This window comes from Brassica napus, chromosome C6 (genome assembly GCF_020379485.1).
Source record: "Brassica napus cultivar Da-Ae chromosome C6, Da-Ae, whole genome shotgun sequence".
Lineage (NCBI taxonomy): Eukaryota > Viridiplantae > Streptophyta > Magnoliopsida > Brassicales > Brassicaceae > Brassica > Brassica napus.
This window is the reverse complement of record NC_063449.1, coordinates 9,437,256-9,446,818: the sequence shown is the minus strand read 5'-3', so window position 1 is coordinate 9,446,818 and position 9,563 is coordinate 9,437,256. Positions and strand designations below refer to the sequence as shown.

At 35.4% G+C, this 9,563-nt stretch overlaps 1 protein-coding gene across 1 annotated transcript; it reads right to left on the bottom strand.

Moving 5' to 3' along the window:
- Positions 1-382: 382 nt before the first annotated feature.
- LOC106415487 (root phototropism protein 3) lies at positions 383-2,785 on the bottom strand. Its single transcript, XM_013856217.3, has 2 exons — positions 1,684-2,785; positions 383-1,114 (listed from the first exon to the last, which is right to left on the bottom strand). The coding sequence occupies exons 1-2, from the start codon at positions 2,449-2,451 to the stop codon at positions 527-529; spliced, it is 1,356 nt and encodes a 451-aa protein (XP_013711671.1). The 5' UTR covers positions 2,452-2,785; the 3' UTR covers positions 383-526.
- Between the last annotated feature and the right edge of the window lie 6,778 nt (positions 2,786-9,563).

The window sequence follows — 9,563 nt, the reverse complement described above, 5'->3', positions numbered from 1 at the left end:
ACAAACCAAGTTGACAAGGAATATGACGTGTTTCACGCTCTAAAGAGATGAGTAACTTTATTTATATTAGATAGATTGGATACAAATTGCTCAAATATTGATTTTAACTTGGAAAACATAATGTTTTTACTTCTAACTTTGAGATTATAAAAGTACAAATGACAGATAGTTACGGCAAAAATGTTTTGGGGTTGCACTTTACCCATATATACCCAGTTACCCACTTTGCAGTTGATGCCGAAAGTTTGAAGAGGACATGTAATGCTTTGAAACCATGTGGTTGAAGGTTAAACAGACAAACCAGGTATAGAAGAAGCTAAGAGAGAAAGTTTCAGTGCATTCTCTTTTCATAAAGATCCCAAAAAGCAAGAAGAAAAGAAGCTTGACCCACAACTCATCGATATGACTTATTAGCAATGAGAAAATATACAAGTTATAGCTTGACAAGAGCTTCAAAATACAGAACAACAACAATAACGCAAAATAAATAAGGACATGATAAAAAGAAAACTCTGTTTTTTTTTTTTCAAGACATTGATTTTCTCCACCTAGAAGGTGTTCTTCCTTTGACAAGCTTTGTCTTCATATTACTAGGTGTCTGAGTCTCATAACCAAAGTATTCTCCTGTTTCTCCATTTTCACCAAACTCTTCACCATTCTTATCCAAAACGCTAACGCTAAAACCACTTCTAAATCCCAACTTCTTCCACCTAAAAAAACCTTTACTCCCACTACTACATTTCTTCTCAACCAGCTTCTCTAACTGTGTTTGCATTGCTTCAAACTCGCTCTTGAGCTTTGCCATATCCCCTTTCAATCTCTTTATCTCCATCTGCTGGACATTCATCTCGCGTTTGGACATGCACCGAGCTGGACCTGACTCTGAGTAGTGTGAACTAGAAGGGTTTGGACTGAACGTTAAGCCACTCCAATCATTGTTGTTGTGGCGGCTCCGACTCATCTTCGCCTGCTCAGTGAGTAAAACTTGAATAACAGTTCTAACCGGTAAACGATCATTCTGCGCAACGTGAAGAGATGCTTCCACTGATAGCTTCTTGCTGTCTATTAGTCCACAAAGTCTCTTCCTTTCTTGCTTGGTCACTTTAGGATGTGCCTAAACAAATAAAACCAACTCTAATGGAATCAAACCCATCACAAATTATGCTTAAAGTTTCCGACTTTGAATTGCCAATCTACTCATTGTCAATACTAGCTCTGAACAAATTAACCGAAACCAAACCAAATCGAACTGAAATATCAAAACCGAACCAATAACCGAATGGACATTCAAACATTAATTGTTTATATACTTAAAATATTAATTATGTTCAATTTTGGAATAACACAATATACTAAAATACTATTTATAAACTGAATAAAAAAGAACTACCCGATACTTTTAATCTAAATATCCGAATTATCTTACTTCTTACTATAATTATCCGGAAAAAAAAAAAACAGAATGAACCCGAATTGGATTAATTTTTCATTTTTGAATAGCCGGTTCTTAATCTTGTTATCTGTACCAAACAAAAAAAATCAAATTAACCGAACTGAATTAAAAACAAATGTTATAAAATACTCGAACAAAAAAAAAACAAAAAATGAAATATCGGTCCGAAAAGCGAACACCGAGGGCTAGCAATACTATTGAATTAGAAACTAATAGAACTTGACATTTACCTTGAGGTAGGTGTCAATTGCGCGGTATAAGCCATCTTCTGTACCACGAGCATGGTTAGGGAGAGCTTCGGCTAGGGAAACAAACTCCACGAGACTTAAATCGCCGTCAACGGCTACTTCAGCTAAGTAAGAGTCGACAAGCTTCGCCACTTTAACCAGAGAAGCACCAGACTTGACTCCTTCGCTATCTAACCCTGCGAACTTCTTAACCAAACGAGTCACCAGCTCAACGTCTAACAAAGTCCCGCACGTGTGACTGAACGAAGGTATCATTAGCTCCTTGAGGGAAGCTTGGTCAAGCTGCCACGAAACCCTCCCCTCGAGCTCCGCCTTGTAGTTATCATCTGCTCCGACAAGGTTCGCAGTTCTGAGGAGACGTAGGAGGAAGTCGCAAGAAACAGAGTCTTTCTCCGGCGGGATGATTCCGATGAGTGTTTCGACGTAGAAACGTTTCTTCATCACAAACGCCGTTACTGAGAAGCTCTCCGACTGTAGTTGCTGCGGTTGAGATTGTTGGTTCGGACCATCGGGGCTTGTTGTGAAGATGTCGGAGAGGTCAGGGAGCCACTTGGAAGCGTAATGAGTGATGATGGAGCCGATGAGATCGGCACGGACACCTTTGGCTTTGATCTGGGCTATGGTCTTAACGAAGTAGTCGATGTCGTGAATGCTGCTTTCGTCCAATAAAGAACATTCCATCTCTCCGACGGTGGTTTCCGGAGATTTGACGGAGATGGTGGCAGATTCCGGTGAAGATGTTTTCTCCATGTCGCTGTTCTTTTCAGTGAGTGTGTGAGTGAGTGTGTAAAGTGGGTAGTTTATATAAAACTGTGTAAGAAACTCACGGACGTTGCTCTGTTCTTGAAAAATCTTGTTCGAAACGTCGTCGTCTCATCTTGACTCTAAAGGCTAAACTCCAAAGGATATAACAAAAACTTGCCATTTCCTATAAAAACAATCAAGTTAGATCTTAGAAATCCACAAAATAAGACAGGAAAAAGAAAAGAATCTAGACAAATTCTTGAGATTTTCAGTACAATTTTAGGACGTAAAAACATGGTCAAATCGTTAAAAACATTCTGGTTAAACTAAGTGTATTAGATCAACTAGAAAAATGAGTATTATTATGAGTTTGGATCTAAAACCCCTTCATAATCCAAGAAACAGGGTTACAAATCCCTTAAACTATATTTGCGAAGTAATTTATATACACGTCGTCACTACAATCATTTTCGCTGAAAAAAAGATGACATGACACTTAAAATAGATGACATGGTTTTAGAAAATAGTGACATGACATCATATTAATTGTGAGATATAAAATTTTCTTATAAAAATTTAAATTTTTTTGCTGGAATTTTAAATATGGTAATAAAAATAACTCATATATCATCATTAATGTCAATTTTCCATATAAATATTTATTTATGGTAAACTATTAAATATATTAATAATTCATATATCACAATTAAAATAATAATATATATGTATCTCACATTAATACAAATAAACTAAATAAAGTAACACTAATCCAAAAAAAATTTGATAGTTAAATATTTAAACATTATTTAAATTTATCCGTTCATCTTCATCATTTAAATTAGCAAAAAGATTTTTCAGTTTAACTAAAACAAACAAAATCTCAAATTTATTAGAATTTATATTTATATATAAATATATATATATATATATATATATGTATATATTTAAAATTAGATGGGAAGATATATATATATATATATATATATATATTTAAAATAAATAATCATTAAACACAATAATATAATTAAAACTATTTTTATAAAATCTAATTTTATCTTTATTAAAAATTAAATCAAATCAAATTTAAATATTTATACCAAATAAAAAAATAAGATTACAAAAATACGTTTATGATTTTTTATAACTATTGAAGTTAAACTATAAATTAATAATATTGAAATATAAATCAAAATTTTCTTTTGAAATATAAATGTTATTTTAAAAATTAATATTTCTGTGCATGGCGCAGGAAAACTCCTAGTATACAATGAATACTGATTTTTATTTAGGTATCTTACTAATAATATAAAAGTTCTTATAGATTATATATATATATTAGTACATAGCCATGAAAAATTAATATTATATGTAATTATCAAAATTAATACAATGATTTCTTCCTCCCGCTTACTTTTACTGAACATAATGTATATCGAACTTTAACGATCAATTACTTGTTTCTCAGAACAAACAAATATACTATTAAAAGACTGAAAACAATAATTTATTCACAAAACAGTCATATACCTTATATCTTACAAAAGTTTTTTAAAAACTATAATCTTGTACAAATAATTAAATATTATAATCTATAAATGGTTTAAATAAAGATTAACTATTTTCAAGTTATGATAGCTGACCGGGTGATTGTGGTCGAGTGGTAAGGAGACGGGACTGAGACGCCAACACGTTTCAGGTTCGATCCACCTGCTTCGTGAAACTAAGTCACAATTATCCTGGTCACCTAACACGGATATGAGCCTATGCTTTAGGGCCCATTTGAATACCCGGAGAGATGGTCTATCTGTGGGCTGCACCTCTCCTTGGGGATCAGTCTAAGCATCTCCATGGGCCTGAGATACCCCAGGTTAATAAAAAAAAAAAAAAAAAAAAAAAAAATGTTATGATAGCCCTAATATCACAATTTCCATTTTTACTGTTTTCATCTTTCAGTGTGATGTTGCAGCGTGTGTGTAAAGACTTAAAGTGTGTAAGCAGCTTACGGACGTTGCTCTGTTCTTGAAAAGTCTTCATCGAAACGTCATCGTCTCATCATGACTCTCAAGGCTAAATTCCAAAGGTAAGAACAAATTCTTGCATTTCCAGTTACAAACAAAAAAAGAAAGAACAAATTCTTGCATTTCTATAAAAAACAATCAAGTTAGATATTAGAAATCCACAGAAATAAGACAAAAAATCCAGACAAACTATTCAAGTTTTCAGGACAATTTTGAAGCTTTCTAGTGCTAAACAGAACCCAATTGTTATTAAGAGTTTGGTATTTTCTGTTTAAAAGGCTAAAACCTGTCTCAATTATTCAAAATTTTGAATTACACCAGAATTACCATAAGGAAAACCTAAGAGTCATATATTTGAATGACGTTTAGAACGAAACTAATATTACACAATTTTTGGGTTTGAAAAACTACAAGTTTCATCCCAAAATTTTCTGGTAATAAAAAAATCACGATTAATTGGTAACCGTAATCTAACAATCTAATTTTCATTTTTGCCATCTGTTTTTAGTACCAATAATAAAGTTACGATTAATTTGTTAGGTACTATAAGTCATTATCAACGTTTGTTTGCATATAGCAAACTTTTGAGCATTGGAAAAAACTATATGAACTAGTTAGCTAAGTTGTAAAAGTCATAGTCGGTCTTGTTCTTCTTCTGTTTTGGATTCAACCGATTTAAGTTAAGATGGTTTCACATGACTATAGTTGATTAAGCTTTTGCCAATAATTATTTCCAGACCATCGAGCAACCCTATGAGAATCTGATCAATGATAATGCCAAAACTGATTTTCCCTCATGCCAAGTATTATATAAAATTTGTCTTGGTGAGAGAACAAGAAAAGAAAGCCACAAACTTTGTAATGGAAGGACACGAAAACATGTGTAAAATATATGAGATGGGCCATATGGCTGGTTCGGGACATAATCCTACCGTTGGAGAGGATTGAGAGGCTGAGAAGAAGATAGAGATAAGAGATTATGTGAAGACAAACTCTTCTTTCAATTCCATTAAAAAGAAAGATATTTTAGAAGAGAACAAATACAATTTTTTTAATACGTACAAACATGGGAACATAGACGTGTCGTTAATATTCTCTTAGGACAATTAACGTACGTGTGGACTAAAACTGAGTTGAAAAACAGACAAATGTAATTAAAACCATCTTTTTCATTTGAAGATGATGCATGCACTACACAACATTGTATTGTATGGTCCCAATTTGTTATCTTTTAACCGACTAACAGGTTATGGATGGATCTATGGATTGGTATATTTTTTGGACGAAGTAACCATGTAATTCACCGGGACAACCTACTTCATCATCATCACTTTCATCCTTCTCGCCGAAGACGAGAGCCGTATTATCCCCCGCCTCATTCATGAGAATTGTTTCCCCTCCAAACGTTAAATGGAGGTGTGTATCTTTATATATAAACGTTTTGTCATCTTGTGTAGCGGTTCGTTCGGGACCTGAAGATGTAACAAATGTCGTTTCGATGATATTCCGAGGGATATTAATGTCACAATTTAAAGTGGCTGAATTTCAAGTTTCTGGCGGTACCGTGAACCTTGATTTGACGCATTCGAGTTTTGCTTTGAATTCGCTGTCTTTCTATTGTAGAGGCCTCTTTACATTTATCATGTATGCTTTATTGTATTTGGTTGGAAGAGTATGGTTAAACTCCATTTTCAGTTGTTATCCGAACATTTAAGAAGTAATGAAAGTTGTGTGTCAAATTAAAAAAAACCATGTATTTCAATTCGTGTTCAACAATATACTTTTTCCAACGCGATTTAGATGGGTTATCTAGTATAGACAGCCCAAGCCCTAATTTCAAAACTCTCTCAGGCACTATTACTGAGGAGCCATCAGCCTCCATTTTCCTCGACGCCGGTGAGGCCTTCGGCCGCCGGCGTCGGACCCTCTGCTCCGTCCAGTGCTCGTCACTCTCTTCTGCTTGTTCCTCATCGTGTTCTTCTCTGCTCCGTCTTCGGAGTTTTCAATTCAGTGTTTTGACCACCAGACCCGTCTTTTGGAGGTCTTCTCACTTCGCCATCATGCCTGTCAGCTTCAACCATCTTCGAATCTCTAGATCTATGTCTCGTCGACATGGTCTTCCACCAGCTCCGCTGTCTCTTCCGTATCAAGTTGGTCGTGATACTCTTTCACCCTGTGTAAGTGGGACTCCACCGTGCTGCAGGGTTTCAGTTCCGATAGAACACTTCTTGCTAAAGACGAGCTCCTCTTGGACCAGTCTCACCAGATCCAGCTCGACAAACACATGTTTTAACGGTCCTCTTCTGTGGGATTCCGAGGAGACCCGACGTACCGTTCTTCCACTGTGTCTTGCTGAAGAACCCGTTTACTCCGGAGGTCCCACCTCACCACGCTCTGAAATGCACCGCCTTCCCTTTGGCGGCGGCAGATCCATCTCCGGCGTGTGTCTCCTCTCACTTTCGTCATACCCACTCAAGCGTGTGTCTAGGGTTGGCCCGAGAGTGTCTTTTAGTTGGGCCTGGACTACAAAGTCTACAATATCTGCTAGCCCACAAACCAGCCACCCAAACCTGAAACCTACGGTATTGTTTTTAATTATAAATGCAGTATTGGTGTTGGCTTTTTTGATAAGGTTTTATGGTGGATTCATCGGGGCCTTTAACTTGCGTATAATGGCATCTCATATTTTTAAGAAGATATTATCTGTGGACTCATTGAGACGGGATTTATTTCGTTCTCTCTTTTCTTTGGAGGAGAGTACTTTTCTACCATACATTCTTCTTGTGAAAGAAGATGTTTCCTCGGCATTGCTGAGCATTGGTTTCAACTTTATCACCGGTTTGTTATCTTGCGTAACGGTCTGTATGGGACCAGAAGATGCAACCGAGATTACCATGTGTTGTCTCGCAGGTGAGGGTTGGCCTTCAACGTCACATTATGTAACTAAGTTTCAGCTGTCCGATTTTGTCGGAAATGCTCTATCGACGCATTCAAGCTTTGTCTTGGATTTGCAGTCATCTTCCTTTGAAGACTTATCTTTCTTATTTTGGTTTGTTATTGTAGTTTATGCTTTTGATTTAAGAGGATGGATAATTCCCTCTTATGTTTGTACTGAAGAAAGTTAGACAATGAAAATTGTGTTAAAAAAAAAGACAGCCCAAATCAAGTGATAGGCGAGACATGTAAATGTGTTATACCACTTTCCCTCAGTTCAAGTCTCACTTGAAACAAAATAACACCTTTGTGAAAAATATGGATTTGAGTTTCAGCCCAAACAATTAATATGGTAATCGGGTAACATACGATTCAGCTAACATTAATCAGAAAACATTTCAAACTTTGATTACACAGTGTGATGGCTATTATGAGAAAAATGCATACTAAAGCACTAAGTATCTTACATAGGAAACACTTCGGTAATCTTAATTATGTCACTTTGGATTAGATGATCATTGGGTGTTTACCTCTTTTGTTTTATCTGTTTTTTTTTTCTTTCTTTTTTCCTTGATAGAGCAAACTTTAGATTTAAATTTTGTAAAATCAAGCTTTCATTAATATGAACATTTACATTTGTAGCAAAAAAACTAAGTGTGTTCTTACCAAAACTAACATGATCGATCAACCGATATGATTATATAAAAAAAAATCTAGTAAAAAATTTAAAGATCACATATTCAAGTTACATTTTAGAGGAAACTAATATATAAAGGAGAGTTAAACTACATAGTAATGTGCCGTGTGCAGTGTAAATTCATGGCAGGTAAACTCAGGCCATGGCGGGTTTTGCTGGGTTTTTAAAGATTCAACGTTTGAATACTTAAGAGTAAAGTTTCCGAACCGCACTTTTGTGACATTAGCACTTATGGCGGAAGCTCTAGCAGTCAAATATACGCGTAGATGCAGTATCTCAAGGACTTCAATCGTTGAGATTTTACTCCGATTCGAAAGTTCTCATAGAGCTTCTTAACCCCCAAAATAGATGTGTGGAAATTCAGAGGTCCTCAACGACATCTGAATCGTATGCATTTCCTTTGTTTATATCTCCTTTAAGCATATTTCTAGATTATGTAGTGGAGAGGCTGATTCTCTCGCAAGATGGGCTCTTTCAATTGGCCACCTCATGGTTGAGAACTATGTTATTCCCATTCAGCAATGCATGGTTTGTTTAAAAATCACTATTTCGTCCACATTCAGTTTTGTTTCCATGCTCAATTAAACATGTTAATCTTAGTGTAAACCCAAAATTTAGAAAGGGATTCTGTAATCCATGATATATATATATATATATATATATATATATATGTTTTTTTTTTATTAACCTGAGGTATCTGAGGCTCATGGAAAGGCCCAGACTAATCTCCAATGGGAGGTGCAGCCCACGGATAGATCCTCTCTCCGAGTATTCAAATGAGCCCTAAAGTATAGGTTCATATCCGTGTTAGGTGATCAGAATAATTGTGACTTAGTTTCGCACAGCAGGTGGATCAACAACAATTATGAGCACTCGATGCCTTCTCATATAGTAGCTTTGACGATGAAGACACCTTAATCCATCAGCTGTCTCGTGCACCGTCAGAAACGGACTAGTTACTCTCCCGAAAATTTCCTGCACGTATTGTGTCTTTCTTAGTAACTGATGCAGCGCATCTTTATTAACAATCAAGTCACGTATCCAATTCTTTTGCTTTAGGGTTCACGTGTGTTTAATAATTATTATGGGCTTTTTACGTTTTAATTTGATTATGGTTTAGGGTTTGTCGTGTCGTGTCGTTTATTTAAGAAAGTCGTAATGTATTATTATTATATGCAGTTTTGACTTTTAATAAAAATATAGAGAGAAAGTTATCTCTTTTACCTTGTTCTCTGATATACCTAGATTCTCAACGGTCTACAGAAGACAAAGTTCTTTGTCTTATAAATATTCTGAAAATCAATAGATTATTTGTATTGTAACATTGCTTCCGCAGTAACTCTATCATTGTTCACACTCTAGGCTTTTGGCTCCCCTATGTATCTGTAAAGCAACATCCAGAATTGCTTTACAAAATTGGTCTAAAGAGCATTGGTTGCAATAGCAATAAGAGAAAATGTCAAAGTCGT

Coding starts and splice junctions, on each gene's coding strand:
- LOC106415487 (XM_013856217.3), bottom strand. CDS start 2,451: ATGGAGAAAACATCTTCACCGGAATCTGCCACCATCTCCGTCAAATCT. Junction 1,115..1,683: donor CAATTGACACCTACCTCAAG/GTAAATGTCAAG, acceptor TTATTTGTTTAG/GCACATCCTAAAGTGACCAA.